Below are 22,622 nucleotides of genomic sequence, written 5' to 3'. Positions count from 1 at the left end.
GATAATAACAGTTGTAATGTTGGATATCATACTTTTATTGGCAAGAAATAAGACTTAGCAAGCAAGGTTTGCAAACTGCTTTTACAAATATCCCTTTTATCCTCACAAAAACCCTGGGAATTTGGCACAATTATTGTTCCCATCTTACAGATGAGGAAACTGAGGCTGAGAGTGGTGAAGTTACTTTTTCCACAGTCACATAGTTATTAGAGATGACTAATATCCACCAATGTTTCCCTATAACATGAGACAGATCCAGCCCCTGTTGTTCTTTTCTTTGACAGGGATTAGTTTTCCCTAAAAGGAGAAAAAGGAAGTCCAAAGTCTGATAGGTCTGTGTTTCCCTGACTCAGTTTCCTGGTAAGCAAGGGACAATTGAGTCCATCTAACTTGGCATATGTCAAAAGACCTTTCAAGTTACCATGTCCTTCACCATATCTTGACTTGATAACCACACATTTTCATATGGAGACTAGGGGGGCTTTGTCTATAGAAGCTAAGTGTTACTGTATCCTTCTTGCATATCCTTGCCATGTTAGGGCAAAGTAAACCTTCTTTTGATAATTATCTATGATTTGAGTGCCATATTTGATTAAAACATCAAATCTAAATGAAGATAATGCTGGTATTAGGGCTTAGATCAGTCCTGTGTTAAATCTGATGTTAAAGTAATAGTTGTTTGAAGACATTTACATTTTTATGTGAACAAGATGGAAATAAAAACATTATGTTACTTCCCATATTGCCTTCTAAAAATTTTTCTTCTACATATTTATGTACTTTGCTATTTTTGATAATAATATTATTTACATAAAGGTTTTAGTGACAAAATTTTTTTAAATGATTTTTTTAAAATTTTTAAATGCATTTGGGAAATACATAACAAAATAAACAAAAATATATTAAAACAAAAATGACATTAAGCAAGTTTTAAATTCTTTGCACTCTGCATCACCTCATGTTCCTATATTTCTTTATATTCTTCATGGATATCACGTCTTATGGCACAAAAATATTCTTACATATTAATATGCCACAACTTGCTGAGAAATTTTATGGCTACTGAATAAATACATTCCTTTTATTTTTTTCTAGTAAGATTAATTTTGCTAGGAATATTTTTGCATAGATAAGTTTTATTTTGATGTCAGTACCATTCTTGGGTTATAGTCCAACTGGTAAGAACAGCAGGTCAAAGTACATGAATAATTTTATAGCAATTACTATTTAGTCATACAGCTGTCTGAAAAGAATGTCTCAATTAACAACCTAACAGTGAAAGAGTATTCTTATTTCTCCACAGCCCTACAGGCACTGAATTTTAAGGTTTTAAATTATCTTGCCAATTTAATTGGTTAAGTATTTCTGAATTATTAGAACTTGCATTTCCCTAAACATGAAGGTTTAATTTTAATCAGTTCAGGTGGTTTCTGGTCATGTGTTTCTTTTTTAAGAATTCACTATTCATATTCTTTGATGACTAATCTTTCAGGAAAGAGTATTCCTCTCTGTCAATTTCTTATAGACTTTAGTTAGGTATCAAGTTTTTTATGGCAAAGATTTTTCCTTTGATCTGTTGCTTTCTGCTTTATTACAAAAGCATTCCTGTTTGTTAAACAAAAAGTCTTTATTTTAATATGATCAAAGGCATCCATTTTGCCTTTTTTTTGCATTTGTTCAACAGCTGAGAATTATTCCTTTCTACAACTGAGACACACATACTCTCTCTCCTCTCCTCCCTTTTGTCCCTTTCTCTTCATCCCAATTTCTCCCCTCTTTCCCTCCACACACACACACACACCTATCTACCTATCTATATACACATGTGCATATAGAGACACATCCTATTCATTTTAAATTTATTGTGCATGGCATGCAATATAAATTTAAATGCTACTTTACACCATATTGTTAACCTAGCTTTCCCAGTTTTTACTGAACAATTCTTTCCCCAAAGCATATAACTTGAAATTTACCAAACCTAATCATATGTATCTCTGGTCCCAGTATTGCATTACCTAGCCTGTTCCATGGATCTATATTTCCATCAAATATCAAATAATTTTGATAATTACTGCTTTATATTAAGATATAGCAGTACAAATACCCTTTTCTTCTACCCTCCCCCCATCCCCGCCATGAGCCTGGATATTCTTGTCTGTTTATTCCTCCACTTTGCATTATATTATATATTATATTAATAAAATACATTTTATTATTTGCCTAATTTTATTAACTAGAATATTTGTATTTTGATTGATATTATATTAAATCTGTAAGGTAGACCATAGTCACGATACTGCTTCCCTCCTTTTCTGTCTCCAAATATTACGTTTCTTTGTTTTTATTTGAATTGTTTATATAACTCATATGTTTGTCTTGATAGTTTAATGCCCAAGTAGTTTACACATTTTGTCATAATCGGAAACATTTTTCTCCTATCAGCTTGGTTCTTTAAATAATGATTTTATATGTTTATTATATTCCAATATTTTAATATCAATTATTTTTTACTGTGCAGTTACTTCACTTTTCCGGATAAGCCTGCATATCATCTTCAAATAAAAATTTTATGCCTTTTTTCACCGATATTTTCTTTTAATTTCAGTTTTTGACATTATTGCTATATTTTCATTTCTAAAAGTAGGTCACAAAAATAACCATTAGAACATACAACTACTGATGGTAGGAGCAAAGTTTCTAATTTTTTTTATTATAGTAATAAATATTTTGGATTATGTTACAGAAAATGCTTTTCTTATGCTTTTTGTGTTATTATTTTTAAAAATAATGGATATTGCATTTTAAAAAGGAATTTTTCTACATATACTGATAGGACAGGGTTCTAGGATTCTTGTTATTTATGTTTTATGATACTGTTTTCCTAATATTAAACCATTCCTGGTATAAATCTATTCTGAACAAAATGAATAATCTTTTTGATACAGTTTTTTATTTTATTGGCATTTTTGTTTAATATTTCTACACAGAGAATCACTAATAATTCAGCAATAAAATAAATTTATTCCTCTTTTCATTTCATTCCCCTTTCATGAATCAGGAATGGAGGAAAACAGCACTACTCCTGCTTTTAATTCTTCTAGGGTGATTTCATTGAAAAGTATCTATAAATTACTTGGTTTAATAACTCAGCTCTAACTCTAGGCTTCCTGAATGTCAAAAGCTGTTTTAAGGTAGGCTTTTCTCTCCACAAATGTCTCAAATACAGAAAGGATTTTAAAAGACTATCTTTTGTATTTTAAAAGACTATCTTTTGTATTTTAAATGACTGCTCTGCAGTCCCAAAGAGTTAATTTTCAAATAAAGGTCTAATTCTTAATTTTTCACCATATCCTTTTCTAGCAGCTATTATTACTTACTAATGTAGAACTATTCTGTTTTAAATCTTTTGAAATATAGTGCTTTTTTAAATTATAAAACAAACTCCTTGTCACTGTAGTCTTGAAACTTAAACCCATGTTTACGTGAGTGAAGAGAAGTTGGTATTACCCCTACTGGCGTCCTGTGGATTCTGCTAATTTTTAATCTTTCCCTTGTTTTCAATTGTTTTTGGTAAACTTTTTATACAATGTCCTTAAATCTCACCATCAAACTATTTTCTTTTTCATTTTTCAGAAAGATCATTCTTAAATTTTCTCCTTTCTCTTTGTTCTCCATATCTAGAACTTTTTTCTTCACAGCTTCCAAATCTGTCTCCCTTTTCTTAAATATTTTATTGATGATTTTTAAAACTGCTATTATTTCTTGTCCCCCCAATAGAGCCCTCTCTTATAGCAAAGAAATACATTTAAGCAAAACAAACTGAAACATTATTTATTCCACACTACTACACATTCATTCTAAGTAAGTGTGCCTGACAATAATCTTCTAGATACAAAATCCAACTCTGTTTTTTATTGAGTAACTTTCTGGGTATTATTTGTTTATTTTTTCTCTCCTGCTTCCTTTGTTGTTTTAACATTCTATTTTGTGAGAAAATAATTCTGCTTTCTTCTGAATCATTGTTTTATTTAAATTCTCCAGAAGTAATTCTAAATTCCCAAGTTTATCAACATCTTATTTTAAGGACCTTTAACTGGAATAAGCATTTTATCTTATTTCACAATATTTTTGTTAATTTTATTTCTTCCTTTCATTCTTACAATGTGTTTAATGTGCATTTTGTTCCATCTTGAGAATATACTAGTTTTGCTGCTGCTGGTACTGTTAATAATCTAGAATAGTTTCTTCTGGCATTTTTCCCCCCTTTGGCTTTTTTATTACATTTTTTCACTGTATTAAAACTTGAGTTGTCTCATTTTTTTTGAGTGGTTCACAAACATTTTTGTTTTGAGGATTTCTGGTACCTTTGATTAAAATATAGATCTTTCTTTTCCATCTTTATTTCCCACTTCTTTCTACTCACAGTTACCATCTTAGTTCAGGCCTTCTCTTGCCTAGATTTTACAACGGTTTCCTAAATGATCTCCCTGACCGAAGGTTCTCATCACTCTACTGCCAAAGTTTGAAAATTAAGTATATATCTGACCAGGTAGCTTCCTTACTCAATCAACAACAAAGGCTCCCTATTGCCCACTGGATTAAATATAAAATCTGTTTGATTTAAAGTCTTTCATAACCTGGTCCCAAACTATATTTTGACCCTTATTGGACATAACTTCCCTTCTCAGAGTCTGTGATAACATACCGTACTCATATAAAATATTTCATCTTCCATCTCCAAGCCTTTAGTGGTGGTCCCACATGCCTAGAATGCACTCCCTCTGTCTCAAAGAATCCTTTTTTATAAGATTTAACTCAAACAACATCTTCTGAAAGAAGCTTTTCCTGATTCCCCCATTACTAGTGCCCGTGTTCCCAAACTGCCTTGTATTTACTTTGTACTATGTTTATTTGCTTTATAGTTCTGCAATATATGTTTTCATGTGGTTTTCTCTTTCACTAAAAAACAAGCTTCTTAGGAGGGATTGTTTTATCACTTGTATTTGATTCTCTAGCACAGTGCTTGGTGCATGTAGGGGCTTCATAAATGCTTTCTGATTGACTGCTTGATTTCTAACACAATCTAATCTAAGAAATGCTTTCATTTACTCATCCTCCTAAATAAAGTAAAGAGATGAGGAGACGTTTTTAATGAGTGGCTTTGTAGCACAGAGTGAATTTAGCTACCTTTATGGCTCACAGCTTAAAGTAACAGCTGAATCTGTGATTCAAGCAGAGAATTTTTATTGCTTCTGTAAGTGGAAACATATGTCCAATACTGCACACCAAATTATATAAATTTTTAATCTAGTCTATGGAGAAATAACAGCTGACTGCCAACTTCTAACCCCTAGTCTTATCACCTGAGGCATGCCAAACACCTAGAAACTCAGGAACCTGAGAGATTCATTAACACAATGTTAATTATCCTAGGTTTCAAGTAGAAAAATAAGGTTAGATTATCTCCAAATCTCTTTTGAATTCTAAATCCTATGATCCCAAATTCCACCAAATGTTCAAATATCCCTATAATTTGTTTTAAGGAGTTATTCTAATACAGTGGAGCAAGTTTCCTCATGGTATAATTTCACTTCATCTACCTCTAATATTACAGTAGTCAAGCAATCCACTGTACTCAATACCAGAGATTCATACTATACTTAATGTCATCTCTTAAGGGCTGGAGGATGGAGCAATCAGCTCTTCCCGAAGCCTTCCTTTGTAGAAGGCTCAAAATTCTTAGAATTTTCCAAGTAACTCTCCATTTTCCATTAATAGCTTTGCTTAGTTTTGACTCCAGTTACCCCAACTCTTTCAGTTTCCTTTGTGGTCTTCCCCAGTTGATTGTAAACTGGTTGAGGATGGTCTTTTTCTCATTGTTATCCGCAGTAACAGGGACTTAATAAATGCCTATTGAACTGAATTCTTATTGCTCAGAAGAATGAGAACGGGGAAATATTCTACATTCTTATCTTCCAGTCTGTTCAGAACTCTTCCTCTTCTACACTTAAAGGGTTAACTAACATTCTGTAACACTGAAACTTGTCTTTCTACTATATCTGGATTCAAATAGAACTGTGTTCTACCTCAGAAAAGAGGCACTTACAAAGTGTAAGGGTTGATAAAATGATGGGGTTTTTTAAGTCTATAAAAAACATAAGCAAAATCCTCTCTGAACCTCAGTTTCCTTATCTACAAAACAAAGGAGACTGGAATTAGACTCTATGCAAATTCCTAATCTCAATTTGTGTCATGGTGACTGATTTTTTCTGAATTAGTTAATTTTAGGACTTACAGGAAGGAGGAAGAGCTGCCAAAAATGTTATTTAAAAACAACCTGGAGATGATCTGAATGATGATGTTCTGTGGGTGGACAGAGAACTAACTGTTAAAACTGGCCCATCATTGGGTCAGAAGATACCTGAAAATAGCCTGAAACACATAAAAATAATAATTTCATGGGGGAAATATTCCATTACAATTACACCTCAAACTCATCAGACAACTAACTTCATGAATCTTGCGAATTCAACACTGATCTCTCTGTTGCAAGTTTTCACAGAACTTTCACCATAGGTTCTATTGCATGTTCAAATACCTAACTATGCATTTTGGAACTACAAGTTACCAGTATTTCTAAGTGGTCAAAAGTGGCAATGAAATTTATCTGAACCATTTCAGTGTTGCCATAAATTGCATGAAGAACCCATAGCAGTCTCCTGCTAGGATGAAGAATAAATTCAAAATATATTCTCACCTGCTCCTTAAAAACAGTGACATGAAATTTAAGGACACATAAAGGACACTGTAGTCTTTACAAAAGCAGTTGACTTATGTCATGCTACGGCACAGGTTGTTCTATTTTTATAGTGGATTACAACTGAAGTGGTGAATAAGCTGCGTCTTAATGATAGAGCGATAAAGATGTCATTACGAATGTTAAAGAATAATTAGCAGAGAACTTTTAAAATCTTTCTTTTTAAACCTCTGTTACAAAAGAGGGCTACCTCAGTAAGAGAGACGGAGAGCTATAATGGAAAAGAAATGTGATGTTAAAAATGGAAGGTACCGAAACCTCAAAAACACTAGAGGGGAAAGTAAATTTATGAGGGCACCCCACTCCATTAAAAACAGACTAGTTAGCAGCAAACAGCAGCAGTACCTGAGGAAATATCTCAGAAATTGCTGATTCAAAGACTTGCTGATCCATATCAACTTAGACATAAGTCTCTAAGAGCAGAGAGCCAAAGTGTTTTGCCCAAAGGCCAATTCCATTTAATATTTTATTAGTAATATGTCTGAAAACACAGATGGCATGATTATTTGATTGTCATACAGCTATACCTCCTGGATTTATTTGAATACATTGAATGATCAAGAAAAGATTTTAAAAATACCTCAAGAAGTTAGAATAATGGGCTTCATCTAAAGATGAATTTGAATAGGGATAAATGTAAAATCAACTGTACATCCAACCATTCTGAAAAGCCATTTGAAATTATGCCCCAAATTTATTAAACCATTTGTACCCTGTGACCTGGTCATATCCTCTATATCCCAAAGAGATCAAAGGAAGAGAAAAAGGACTCATGTACAAAAATATTTATAGCCATTCTCTGTGTGGAGACAAAGCACTGGAGTCTAAGAGAGTATCCATCAACTGGGGAATGACTGAACAACGTATGGCATATGAATGTGATGGAGTAATTAATAGTGAAAGAGATCTTTGCAGAGAAACCTGAGTTTCCTTTTATGAACTGATACAGAATGAAGTGACCAGAGCAAGGAAAACAATCTATACAATAACAACACTGCAAAAACAAACAATTTTGAAGGACTAAGGAATCTGACCAAACCACTGTTCCAGAGACCTCATGATAAAACACGCTACCCCCTCCTGACAGAAGTAATGGGTTCAGCTCACAGATTGAGACATTTTGCATATGGCCAATGTGGGAATCTGTTTTGACTATACACATATATTTGTTTTTCTTTCTTTTTTAATTGTGGGAGGGAAAGGAGGCAGACTTTTGCTCAATGAAAAAAAGTTAAGGTCTTTTTCAGTTCTAAATCTCTGATACTATATTGTAGAAAAGAGAAACTCATCAGGTTGCATTTAGAGTAGATAACCCCTGAGATTCCCTCAGGCTTTATGAGTCTATTATATTATTATATAGTATTTTATACAAGAACATGACTGCTTGTGATCATTAGTCAGGGCTTAGGAGTAAATACATGTTGGTTATAATAAGGAATGAAAACTAAATTTTTCATGTATCTTTGCCTTAACAGAACTATAGAGCCGGGAGGACCTCAGGAATTTTGACCTACAAAGGCTGAGTCAGGAATTCACTGCTGCAATTTCAGTGCTTTGTGCTGTTGTGTTGCTACTGCTGTTGTGTTGTTATGTTGCTAAGAAGCCCTCATGAGGAAAAGCAAACTACTTCCTCCAGGAAGTACATTCATTCCACTTTATACTACACTAATTGTTACAAAGTTCTTCCTTTTATCAATCAACCAAAATGCATTTATTAAGTGCTTGCTATGAGACAGCAATAGGCAAAAATCACGAACAATCCCTGCCCTCAACACATTCACATCATGATGTATCAACATGTTAATATAAGACATACACTAAGTAAGTGGAAGGTAGTATCAAGGAGGAAAGGAAGAGGAGTGGCAACTAACTAAGGCTTTCCACGGAAAGCAGAATTTGAGTTGAGAATTGAAGAAAGCCATAGAAACTAAGAGATAGTTAGGTGGTGCAAGAGAGGGAGACTGATCTTCCTGAGTTCAAATCTGGGCTCAGAAACTCACCAGCTATACAACCCTGGGCAAGTCACTTAACCTTATTTGTCTCAGTTCCCTCATTAGTAAAATGAGCTGGAGAAGGAAAAGGCAAGCCACTCCAGTGTCTTTGCCAGGAAAATCACAAATGGGGGACCATGAAGATTCAGATACAATTGAAACGACTGAACAACATTAACAAGAGAAACTTAAAGGCAAAGGTGAAGAGGGAAAGCATACCAGACACTGGGTTGTTGTTGGGTTTGTCTTTCATTCTTGAAGAGGACCATAACATCAAGGTGATGACATGACTTGCAGTTGACTTGGATTTGAGTGAGGGAAGGCTGGGTAAGGTCACCAACCTCACTTTCTTCTCCTGAGCCATCTGGGTCCAGTGGTCTGATATTCATCAGGATGACTGGAGACAGCCCAGGATGCAATGGGAGACCCTGGTCCTTTCCAGGGTAAAAAGGGAAAGATAGGATCAGGTAGTTTCCTATGGCAAGTCAGTAATTAGGACAGCTAGAACATAGAGTATATGAAGGAGAGTAAAGTAAAAAGACTGGAAGATAAGAGGGAGTAGGTTATAATAAGCTTTAAATGCCAAAGAGAAATCTTCATGTTTGATGCTAGAGCAAACAGGAAGAGACTGTACTGAGTAGTGGGAAATGACTGGGGCTCAGATCATGAGCTTCTTAAGGCAAAATTCAGACCTAAACTGAAGAAAGTAGGGAAAACCATCAGACCATATATGTATGACCTATATAACATCTGTTGTGAATATGAAGTGGAGGTGATGAATAATAGATTTAAGGTATTAGATCTGGTAGATAGAGTGCCTGAAGAACCATGGACAGAGGTTAGCAAAACTGTACAGGAGGCAGTGACAAAAACATTCCAAAGAAAAAGAAGAGCAAGAAGTCAAAATGACTGATGAGGAAAGAAGGAAAGAGAAAGGGGAAAGAGAAAGACATACTCAACTAAATGCAGGGTTCCAGAGATTAGCAAGGAGAGAAAAGGTTTTCTTAAATGAGCAATGCAAAGAAATAGAAGCAAATAAATAGAATGGGAAAGACAAGAGATCATCATCTTAAGAAAATCAGAGATATCAAGGGGAAAAGTTTCATGCAAAAAATGGGCATAATAAAAAAACAAAAGAAGTAGGGATTTAACAGAAGCAGAAGAGATTAAGAAGAGGTGGTAAGAATACACAAAAGAATGATACAAAAAACATCTTAACATCACCTGTTATCCTGATGGTATGGTTACTGATCTAGAGCCAGGAATTCTGAAGAATGAAGTCCAGGGGGCCTTGGGAAACAATGCTACAATGAGGTGAGTGGAGGGGATGGAATTCCAGGTGGGTTATTTAAAACTCTAAAAGATGATGTTGTTTAAGTGCTGCATTCAATGTCAGCAAATTGGGAATACATGACTGCAGCAAATGGATTGGAAAAGATCAGTTTATGTCTCAATCCTAAAGGGCAATGCCAAGGAATGTCCAAATTACAGAAGAGTTGTGCTCATTTCACATGTCAGCAAGGTTATGCTTAAGACTCTGCAAGCTAGGCTTCAGCAATGGTTGTTGTCCCCTGTCCTCGAAGAGGACCAGAATGATATCACTAAGTTGGAGAATGACATCACTAGGTTGGAGCAAGGTATGGTGTGTCCAACTGTGGGTGATCAGGCCAATATGAGATCTGAAGGCTCTGTTATAAGTTGGGCACAATGTGAACTGAGAATTACCAGAAGCAGTAGAGGAATTAGAGACCAAATTGCCAACATTTGCTGCATTATAGAGAAAGCAAGGGAGTTCCAGGAAAACATCCACTTCTGCTTCATTGACTACACTAAAGTCTTTGATTGTGTGGATCACAACAAAATGGGGCAAGTTCTCAAAGAGGTGGGAGTACCAGATCATTTTAGCTGCCTCCTGAGGAACCTGTATGCACACCAAAAAGCAACAGTTAGAACTGACCATGGAACAACTGGTTGGTATAATAAGATTGGAAAAGGACTATAATAAGACTGCATATTGCCACCTTATTTATTTAACTTATATGCAGAGTACATCATGTGAAGTGCCATGTTGGATGACTCAAAAGCCAGAGTTAAGGCTGCTGGAAGAAATACCAACAATCTCAGACACGCAGATGGTAGCACTCTGATGGCAGAAAGTGAAGACAGTTAAGAAAGTCAATTGATGAGGGTTAAAAAAGGAGAGTGTAAGCTGGACTTGAAGCTTAACATTAAAAAAACTAAGATGTTAGCAACTGACCCCATCACTTCCTGGTAAATAGAGGGAGAAGAAGTGGAATCAGTGTCAGGTTTTTGTATTCTTGGGCTCCAATAGATGGTGACTGCAGCCATGAAATTAAAAAGAAGCTTCCTCCTTGGAAGGGAAATTATGGCCAATCTGGACAGCATACTAAAAAGCAGAAACATTACCTTACCAACAAAGGGTCTGTACAGTCAAAGTTATGGTTTTTCCTCTAACAATGTATGGCTGGGAGAGTTGGACTTTAAGGAAAGCTGAGCACTGCAGAATCCATGCTTTTGAATTGTAGTGCTAGAGAAGACTGTTGAAAAGTCCTTTGGACAGCAAGGAGATAAAATCAGCCAATAATTAAAGAAATTAATTCAGGCTATTTACTGAAAGGTCAAATACTGAAGCTGAAGCTTAAATGCTCTGGCCACACAATGAGAAGACAGGACTCACTGGAAAAGACCCTGATGATGAGAAAGATTAAAGGCAAGAAGAAAAGGGAATAGCAGAGGATGAAATGAATGGATAGTGTCATGGAAGGAATGAACATAAACTCATTTTGAGAGATCAAATGGAAGAAAAAAGGGCCTGGCATGCCATGGTCTGTGGGGTCATGAAAAGTTAGGCATGACTGGAAACAACAGGGAGTGACAAGGTCAAACTAGCACTTTAGGAAAATCACTTAAGCAGCTGAGTGGAAGATGGATTGGAACAGGGATAGAAGAGGCAGGGAGACCAATTAGAAAACTACTGTAATAATCTAGGTGAGAAGTGATGAGGGAATGAAACAGAGTGGTAGCTGTGTGAATGGAGAGAGGATATTCTGTGAATGACAAGATTTGACAATGGATCAGATATTTGGGGTTGAGTGAGTTAAGGTGGTGAGGATGACATTGAAATTGCAATTCTAGGTAAGTGAAAGGATTCTCAAAAGTAATAGGGAAGTTGGGAAGGTGGAAGATTTGGGGGGCAAAGATAATAAGTTCAGTTACTGATATGCTGAATTTGACTACCAAATATCCAGTTCCAGGCAATCAAAAGAAAGTTAGTGATTAGACACTGGGGTTCAGTTAAGTTGGATAATCAGAGAGCCCTCAGTTAAGGGCTAGGTACATAGATCTGGAAATTATCTATATAAATATGATATCTGACTCTATGGAAGCTGAGATCACCAAACAGGTAAACATAAAGTAGAAGAGGGCCTAGGGCAGGGACTTAGGGAACAGCTATGTTTAGTTAACCTGACATGAAGAACCTGCAAAGGAGACTGGGAAGGAGATCAGACAGATACCAAGAGAAGCAGGAGATTCTCTGGAGAATCAAGTCAGGAAAAGCTAGAGAGGAGAGACTATCAACAAGAAAAGGGTGAGCAAAAGGGTCAAAGCCTGCTGAAGAATGAGGATTGAGAAAAGGCTGTTCAATTTGGCCACTTAGAAAAAGTTAAAAGTCAAATTAGACTACAGGGGGTTACGGTTTCGAAGAGAGTAAGAGAAAAGGAAAGGGAGAAATCCAGTGTGGATAGCTTTCTAGCAGAGAAGAGGAAGAGAGATATGAGCTAGGAGGGATTGTACGTGCCTCTCAGCAACTACAGTAGAGTGGGTACTGAAAATACCTCTACTTTTCAATATTAAAATCCAATTATGTTCATACTTATTGGAAAAATTCCTCCCATGAGCACTGAACTAGGAGTCAGAAAACTTAAGTCCTATCTCATCTGCTATCTTTGTGATCTTGGGCAAATAATTTAACTGACGTGGGTTTTAATTTCACCATCCCTAAGGGATATGGATTAGATGATTCATCAAAGATTTTCTTCCTTTTGCACCTTTACAATTCCATCACTCTGATTCTAAAACACCTTTACAGAAATCATTCATTAGAAACACAGCAACAAGTGGCAGTACAGTCAAAGGAAGAGGAAGAGTACTGACTTTGGAGTCCAGGAACCTAGGTTCAAGTGATTTTTGTCACTTATTATCTGTGCAACCTTTGGCAAGTTACTCAATCTATCTGGATCTCAGTTTCTTCCCCTGTGAAATAAGGTGAACTAGATGGCTTCTTTGGTCACTGCTGGCTCTAAGTTCTATGATCCTGTGAGTTATGACCTGATTGAGAAATATCTTGCCTTGTTACCACACCACACAGATACTATGAGGCAGTAAAATGGAAATTCCCCACCGTGTGTCAAACAGAGATTAATATAAATATAGATTATATATAAATATAATACAAATTAACTGACAGGGCTGTCAAATCATTGCCACTGGCTCAGTAACAGGCCCATATCATATACTATCAGTAATGATTTTCTTTGAAATTCACTTTTAAAGCAACCACTCAGTGGAAGCTATATTAAAAGGGCTGCAATATAATGCTTACCCTTTAAACACAGAACGTGGCTTTCCCTCTTAAATGGCACTAAAGGATTTCTCTAAATCGTCTTCAAAAGTCCCAACAGGACAGGAAAGATTATAATGTGAGGATGAAAATTTTGTAACTACATAAGTACATTAGAAAGTGAAGTTCTAAACCTGTTTCAAAAGTAAAACTGGACTCTAATTAAACTCTGGAGGCAATTGGTCCATAGAGATGAATACAAGCAACTGCTAATTCAGATTCTCTCAGTTAAATACTTTGAGGCAGTATATAATGTCAACATATATACATAGGACCCAGAGTCATTGTGGATAATAATGCCAATGCACATGAAAGCTGCAGGCTTTACCTAGCCTTATCTAATAAGTCACAGAAATTTGTGATCTGCATTGGGAACTCATAGGTCTTTTCTTTATTCCTCTGAGAATGGAGCTCAGTTTTCTCATCTGTAAAACATGAATGGATCAGACTTCATGATCTCTAAGGTCCCTTGCAGCTTGGAATCATTTGGGGCCTCAAAGAGCCACCTTCTAACATGGAGATAGAATCTTTTGAGAATCTTCTGTTGGTACCATCTACTCAGTCAGCAAATCTTCATTAAGCACCTACAATGCCCACGTCACGCACTAATAAGCACATTGCCTAAAGGGTTTACATCTCCATTTGTGTATCTACCTAAAAACATTTCTACCTGGCTTTTTTCAGTTTCGAAAACATGGAACCACCTAGCCAACAGGGCGTTAGGCACAATTCTGAAATTTGGCAAATGTGTTCTGCGCATAGCTTCTTAAATTCAAGTTTAAGGTTAATTATAAGATGTTTTTCCCCTCTACAACTTCAGCACAGTAAGCACTTCTGTGAATTCTGTGAAACCTTCCGTTTATTCACTCTCTAGATTTCTCTCACTTACTATTTCTCATCGACCCCCACAGTCATACTAACTGAAAGGAGGCTGTGCCTAGAGGTCCCTTAAGAAGAGAATATTGGTTTAAAAATAACTCAGTTTGCGTATCAGGATGCATACCTGATGCTCACCTTCCCAAGCTAAGAATCTTTTTCTTGCAGGTCACAAGAAAGGAAGCAAACATCACTGTACTCCAGGATCAAAAAAAAAAAGGCAATGTGGGGAAGTCATCTAAGTCATTAAAGACGAATGCAATTTTTATCTTCTAACCCAGTCTCTGAATCTGTTTCATAATTTCAGTCCTTCATTCCACTGACAACAGTCATTGTGTAAAAGATATTATGGTGTTTTAAGAGTGTGAATTAATATCTTCTGAATATGCCAAACAGACGTGCCATTTCTGGTCAGGATTGACTGTCTACCTACCCTCTGCTCTCCTCCAATCCAGTCAAAGCAGACTGAACTGAAGCTTGTCATGCGATCCCAGTTCTGTTGGGAGTTTGCAATATAACTAACTTAAAGGGAAATTGCCCTAGGTAGTGCCTCCAACAAAAACCAAAGACTTTCTCATAAGAAACTGAGGGACAAGAACAGAATGAGTGTCAGGGAAAGATTCTGTTAGCATTCTTATTATCGTTATTAATAACAACAGTGATAATTACTATGATCTTATATCTACACAGAAATTTTAACTTTTCAAAGCGATTTCACATAAATGACTTAATTCTTAAAACCACACTGGGAGATGGTTAGGGCAAGTATTAGAGTTCACATTTGACAGAGGAGAAAGCTGAGGGCAAAAGTGTTTTAGTGAACTCGATCAAGCTGGAACTAACTGGGTGTAAGGCAAGGAATGGAACTTGGATCTTCCAACTCTCTTACCCAGAAAGAAAAGGGAAATTGAAATGGTTTCTATAAGACAGAATATAGCCAACTACTTACTGTACAGCAAAGAAAACCAAATGCAAGCTACTTCACTCATTCAGAGTGTCTCTGAAGTAACAACTCCAACTAAGACTTGTTCCCTTCTAACCCTCCTCCTACCCATTTAAATTAGATTTAAAGGCTGAAAACATCTTAGAGGTCAAGCTTCCAGTCTCCCTACAACCAAAAGTATTCTGTCCATGGAGACAATGTTTCTAAGGTAGAAAGAATGTTTGGAAGAAACAAACAGTCAAGTTTGCACTGACAAGTTATTCCCATTTCCTGTTTCTCTCCCTTCTCCTAAGCCCTACCCCTTATGCATGAAACTCCAAGATAAAGGATCGAGAAGAGATTTTCCTGAGAAAAGTAGCAACAGAGCTACCAGCATATCACCCCGTCCTTTTAAAACATTAGAAAGCTGGTCAAAATGAATGGAATACTCTAACAGAAGAGATGTGTATTTTTAAAGATCTTTTCTAAAATGCTTAAGTAGAATTAAATCACTTTACCTGAGTTGTTTTTGCTCTTCTGCCTTGCATGCTGTTGCTATGGCTAATTTGTGAGTTGGTGGCACCTTCAGAAAGACAGTGAGATTTCCTACAGGGAAGTGTATTATAATTACTGTACGGAGGAGTATCCTCGGCAACAGCTGATGGCATCTTACGGTTTGCAAGATCTGGAACATCAGACATTAAATTCCCACAATATCCCACAAATTTGCTCCTTGGTCCATGGTTTGCTTTCACTCCGTTATTCTCGGGTACATACAAGACACCCAGGGAATTGGCACGGTGGCAGGTACTCAGCTGCTGTGAACCATCCCTGGCTTCCATCCCCCGATCCACCCCACGGTCTCTCTCTTCCACTGAACCCAAGATCTCTTCGTTGCTTGTTAAATGTTCTTGGCTCAGATCAGACAGTGAAAATTCCAAACTGTCCTCTCGCCAGATATCTGCAGATTTTGAGCGTTTCTTTTTAAAGCTTGAAGTTTCCATGAATGTGGTCCCATTGGTTGTATAGGGACGCTGCCTTCTGCCTCCCTCAGGCAAATACGTAGAGTCATTCCCATAAAGCCTGTTCTCCTCAGAGTTTGGCATGCTTTGTGCAGAGGCTGCTGTAAGGATTGTGCTGCTGTCTATACTAGGAGTGATGGAAGAATCGGTATGACAAGAGACAGGTCTCAAGCCCATACCCACCCGTCCTACCCAAACTGGACTCCCAAAATCTTCTAGGTTGCCTTCTTGAGAGAAGGGTTCCATGCCATTTTCTGCCAGAGACTGTGGGATGCTAGGAGTGCTGCTGGATCGAGTGCTCACTTCAGAGTTCCTGTGGATCACCCTTGCAGAGGAAGCATGCCTCATCCGTCGGGTCTTGTTGGACAAGCGAAGAGAATGGGATGTATGCTTCCTTGACAGGTTCCCCTGCTTCTCACCATAAAACCTGTGCTCTACATTTTGGCTTTCTGTATTTCCCATGGTTTTATGGTCTGTAAGACAAAGGGGTGTGGGGTGGAAAAAATTTGATTAATTGAATCACTAGTAGGTACAGGCATTTCAAAAACTAAACAGAAGTGGGAGAAGGAAGGCAAAACACCTTATCTCACAGGAACTATGAAGGTAATCACAGCTGTTCTAATAGTCTCCAATTGATGCATTCCATCTGGTATTCTGAAAAGTAAAAACTCCTGACATCTGCAAGAAATGGCACTAAGGGATGAGGATTTGGAAAAGGTTACAAATATTTGCCTTAGCTTAGAGGTTATGGAACTTAGCACAGTGCCTATATTAGGCACTTAATGAATGGTAGTGATATGGCCCCAGTAAATGCCATGACAAGGAAAAGCTCAAATTTTTTTTTAACCTTTCTTAGTTAAAAAATGAAAATTGAATTGAAAAATTGAGCTAATAAAATCTCTCATTTATCCCCTAAAACATTAACTGGCCAGATTGTTAGTTTGCCTTCTGTCACTGTATAAAGGGAGAAGATATTTTGAATTGAATTTAATTGGCTCCCTTGGCTACCTCTTTAGATAACACAGGAGAATCTCCTTTTAATCATCCTTCTTGGTGAGTGCAGGAGGAACAGGGAGTGGGGAGGATGTAGCTATGATTATCAATTACTGTCAATTTCAGCATAAGTATTCATTAGATAACCTTATTACAAAAAATTTATTCCCTTGCACTCCAGCTTTAACCATGTAATATAATCAATAAAAAAAATGGAAATCCTTAAAGTATAAGTCATATCAACTCTATCTAGAGGTCTAAGCTATAAAGAAAAAGGAATTTTACCTGTAATTCCACAGGTTTTTTTTTCCTTAAAAGACTGCTTTTAAGTAAGATGATTGTAAGGGGAGAAAAAAGCTAGCTCTCTGTTTAGCAACATGCTAATGAGTTTATTTCTGGAAACAAATCTAACCAAAGAACATTAATCTGGTACACCATTGCAAACAGAAAGATACATTATGAAACCACTAAATATGACTCAGCTTTTAGGAACTACTTTTCTCGCTGGAAGGAATTAAATACTCCAAAGTAAAAAACTCATTGCCACTTCCACTGTCTTTAAGCAGCAGCCAAAAACCTAGCACGGCATTTAAAAACAAAGGCACCAGGGAGGGCTACCCCATTCCAACTCTAAAGAGGACATATTGTAAGAAGGAAGGAATACTGAACACATTTCCACGTGGTGATTTTTTATTGCCACACAGGAGCTAGCTAGCTAGAGATAGGACCAAAGCTGGGATTTCACTTGAATAGTGAACTCTCATGAAGGAGACCCAACATTTCAGTCTTAAAGAAACTGCAGCTTCCAGTCTTAGAGAAATTTCTGGAGCACTGAGGGGTTTAAGGGATTTGCCCAAGGTTACATGTCAGAAAAGGGACTTCCTAAGTCTCCCATTCACTATGGCCATATTGCCTTTGGGATAGCTTTTTTGTCTGTACAAGCGACTCATTGGCAATCAATAAATATGACAGTTTCTAAGCAACCAGTACCGTTAACAGTTCTATTTTGAGAATCATTCATGGATTTTAAATTAAAATAGTAAAGGAAGAAAGACATTAAGAAACAAACAGGACAAATAAAGTCTAAAATCAAAAGCTAAGATACTCATGAAAATGCAAGTTTTCCTTGCCTTTTACATCTATTATTCCAGTTAATAGCAATCTCTTCATGCTATAACCTCTGTAATAAGAATTATTATCCCTCCAAAGGATTTGGCACCAAGTTATACAGCCTTTAAGGTTGTTATTTAACTGGTCTATGTGTCTCTTCAGACTATATACAAGTAAAAATGCTTTCCCAGAGAAAAATGGACTTCCTCAATGAAGAGTAAGCTCCTTGTCATACACAGAACTTGTTCAAACAAAGGCAGGATAACTTTTTATTAGAGATTAGTGCTTCAGGTACACGTTGGCCTAGATCATCACTGAGGTGCATTTCAACACTAAGGTTCTAGGGTGCCACTGTACAATTGAACCTCAAACACCATGCTGTGAACTGTAAAGATTTTGATGTTGGATAAAGGTCCACTACCACCTTAACCAGGCCTCAATTCAGTTCACTAAAATTTAGTTTAGGGCAGCTAGGTGGTATGGTGGATAGAGTACTGGGTCTAAAGTCAGGAAAACTCATCTTTTTGAGTTCAAATCTGGCCTCAGACACTTACTAGCTGTGTGAACTCTGAGCAAGTCACTTAATAGTGTTTACCTCAGTTCCTTGTCTGTAAAATGAGCTGAAGAAGGAAATGGCAAATCACTCCAGTATTTTTGCCATATTATTATCATACATGCATACTCGCCTCAATGGGTTTTTCTACATGCACTGTGGGTAACTGCATGCACAGTTCCACTGTGGCTGGGACCCTTCCTCTATTAACTAATCCCTTAACTAACCCTTCCTGCCTTTTTAATATTCATAATTTTCATCTTTACTCTATAAACATCCATCTTGCTTTCTCTGAAGGTGCTGGTTCTTCTTGGAAATTAGATCTCTTCTGAGGGGCATCAATACTCAATAAATGCTCATACTTGGATTAGAGACGGTCTGACTGAATTCTTTAAGACAGTGTTGCAACAACACATCATGAAACCCCAACACCCCTGTTCATCCCACTCTCTCTTTCCCTTTACACTGTCCGTATTTCCACCTCAGCTGCATACAACACTCACACACCAGATCTCATCATTACCCACAAGTGTTCCAATTATAAGATCAAAAAGCATTATATTCCTCTATTTGATCATAACCTATTACACTTCATCTCTCCCTGTGGCTAATCCCCTACACCTATTCTTTGCCCTCATTATAACCTCAAATTCCTCACTCCTCACTATTTTCTCAGGTCATCAGAAGTGCTCTGATTTCACTTTCTTCCTTTCCCATGCTTGACCCTATAAATAGCCAGTTAAACTTCACACTGTCCTCTATTCCCAAATCCACTGGCCCCCTGGCCAATCTCTAATCATGCAATGGAAAACCCTCAATCCTGAATTGGTTCTACTGTATGTCTCCTTTGCTCCTGAAGAAAGTTGAAGAACTAGAAACAAGCTGACTGGGTCCATTATAAATTATATAAGGTCATCTAATTTCAATTGAGCCCTCACTGGAGTTAAGAAATTGTGACTTCTTCCATATAGAGGCAGTTACAAGCCTTCTCTTCTTTCTTCATATCTTCCTCACCTCCACTTTCCCCAAATCTCTGAGCTGGGAAACTTGCCTGATACTTTAAAAGCAGCCATTATCCATGAACTCCCTATTCTTTCCTTCTCTAAATCTCTCAATTCCTTGACATCATCCCTTACTCTTTACTCCTGTACTCCAATCTCTGATAATGAGGTGGCCCTTCTTGCTGAAGTTAACCCCTCTAAGTGTGTCCTTGGTTCCATGCCCCTCCCATTTTTTCTCCAGGAGATTGCCTCTGCCATCACTTCCCCTTCTCCTCTTTCTAATATTCAACCTGCCACCATCTACTAGTTCTTTCTCTGCTGCCTTATAAACATTCCCAAACGTATTCTTTAAAAAGTTTCATGAGACCTTCCATCCCCCTCAAATCATCCTACAGGTCTCCATTTCTAATTTAAATTTCTACAAAAAGCTGTCTACATTTGTTGCTTGTTTCCTCCCATCTGACTATCTTCTCAGCTTTTTGCAATGTAGCTTCCGACCTCACCACTCAATTGAAAATGTTCTTTCTAAAGTTACCGATTATCTCTAAACTGTCAAATCTGAACACAGCCTTTTCTCTATTCACATCCTTTTTGACAATGCTGTAACATGACATTATTGATTGCTCTAGGATGTCCCCCAGGCATATCAAACTCAACATGACCAAAACAGAACTTATCTTTTCCCAAAATCCCATCCTTCTTCCAAACTTCCCTATTCCTGTCAAAAACAGTATCCTTTGAGTGTTCCAGTAAGATACCAAATGCTATGGTTTCTACTTCTTTCATAATTCTCACAATCACACCCTTACTTATTCACTACTTACACATCTATAACTAGAAAGTTGAGAAAAATACTTTTTTGCAGCTTTTGAAGTAATTAACCATAACTGAGATGCATCAAAGTAAGCTTGAAAATTTTCAAAGAAGTTGGATAAAATGGCTCAAATATATACAGCTCTACCATCTTTGAGTGAAGCTTTAGGACTAACTGGAAATAATTATAGCTTGTTCGACATACTACTGAGATACTGCAAAACAAGAGTGAAAATCTTCAAGCCTTGACTTTCCACAGAACATATACATATCTTTGGGGGACATCTCCAGTCATCCTGATCTATATCTTGCCCCTGGACCCAGATGGCTCCTGAGGAGAAAGTGAGGCTGGGGACTTGGCACAGCCTTCTCTCACTTAATCCCAATTCACTTAAAAGTCATGGCATCATTTTCCTGATGTTATGGTTCTCTTGAAGAATAAAGGACAAGTAAAAAGAAGATCTTTATAGGAAAACAGAATGAAGTGCTGACAACAAGCATTGCAAGAGCACTGCGTCTTCAAACTCAGAATTGGATCATGAGAAATTGGACCTTGGGAATTCTCCAGTACCATGAGCGTCAAACATTGGCTGAGGCAAAAAGCTCAGCAGGAGGATAGGAGTAGATTTTCTACCAAGAGGGCCTCCTAGCTCCCAAATATTTGAGAACCGCCTCTCCCCCAACTCATACCTGATCAATCAAGAAATGCAATGAAAAACTATTGTGACTTCTTCAACCTCAGAGGTCCACAAAAGCCCAAAAATAGAAAAGGGAAACTTTTAAGCAAAGCAAGTGTTAGCACAACCAGAAAACAGACAAGTGTAACCTAGTAGGCTCTATATCCAGATGTGGGAGGAGGATAAGGCTTCCTTGAGAAAGCCCTAGGATGGGCACTTTGGAAGCCCAGGGGAACAATGCTAACTAGCAGTGTGCCTCAGTGCTCAGACTGGGAAAGTCTAAGCCTAAGGGCTTTGAGGTCCTTAACACTCTGTCCAGCGATGCGAGAGGTCCTGAAGATCCAACTCTTTGGATTTTACAGGGCCAAACACCATGAAGTGAGGTTGGTACAAGGATCCAGAAGACCCACCATGGCTAATTATCTCACCCAAAAGAATAGTAGATGACAGAGTATGGCCCTGATCCAAAGCCCCAATTCAAGAACTAAAGCTGGAGAGATGAGTAAATCAAAGAAAACACCAACAAGTATTAATTATTACAAATCTAACTCCATAACAATTATAAGCAGATACTCAAAGGAAAAAATAGATTTTCCACAAGAACCACATGAATACCTAGAAGACATGAAGCATGATTTTCTTTTTTTTTTTTTTACAAGTGGGGGAAAAAAGCACTTGAAAGAATCAGGAAAAATCAGAGAAAGTCATAAATGCTATCCAAGTAATGGATTTTCCTGAAAATAGAAGAGATCAAACAGAAACCAATGACTCCCCAAGCCAATAAGAAATATTGGAACAAAATCAAAAGATTGAAAAAAATAAGAAAATATAAAATATCTTCTATAAAAAAAACTGACTTGGAAAAGAGGCCAAGGAGAGAGAATTTACCTTTGATACACTTCTTGAGATCCATGATAAAGAAAATCTTTCAATACCTTCAAAATATTTGGATATTACATTTCAAGAAATCATAAATGAAAACTGCTTAGTTCTACTGGTACAAGTATTGGAGAAAGTAAAGACACTTGAAGCAAATGGAAAAAGAAAAGTTCCAAGAGTATTACAACCAAAATCCAAAGCCCTCTCCCATCAAATGATTCCTGCAAGCATCCAAAAAGAAGTTTAAGTACCAAAGTTTCCCAGTTGGGATTACACAAGACCTAGAAGTTTCTACCATAAATGAGAGGACAATTTGGAATATA

General features: G+C 37.0%; 1 protein-coding gene across 8 annotated transcripts in view; it reads right to left on the bottom strand.

The window, feature by feature from the left end:
- The window catches only part of TIAM1 (TIAM Rac1 associated GEF 1), a 320,249-nt gene that overhangs the window by 110,194 nt on the left and 187,433 nt on the right, over positions 1 to 22,622 (bottom strand). For 7 of the 8 annotated variants that reach the window (XM_072615007.1, XM_072615013.1, XM_072615014.1 and 4 more), the window contains one exon: positions 15,770 to 16,746. The exons of the other annotated variant lie outside the window; for it this stretch is intronic. In XM_072615007.1, the coding sequence (XP_072471108.1) occupies positions 15,770 to 16,735 (966 nt within the window). In that variant the 5' untranslated portion in view covers positions 16,736 to 16,746. The remainder of the gene's footprint in view (positions 1 to 15,769; positions 16,747 to 22,622) is intronic. 8 annotated transcript variants of the gene reach the window in all.

This window comes from Notamacropus eugenii, chromosome 5 (genome assembly GCF_028372415.1).
Source record: "Notamacropus eugenii isolate mMacEug1 chromosome 5, mMacEug1.pri_v2, whole genome shotgun sequence".
NCBI lineage: Eukaryota > Metazoa > Chordata > Mammalia > Diprotodontia > Macropodidae > Notamacropus > Notamacropus eugenii.
Note: the sequence above shows the minus strand (reverse complement) of the source record. Positions and strands in the feature narration are given on the sequence as shown.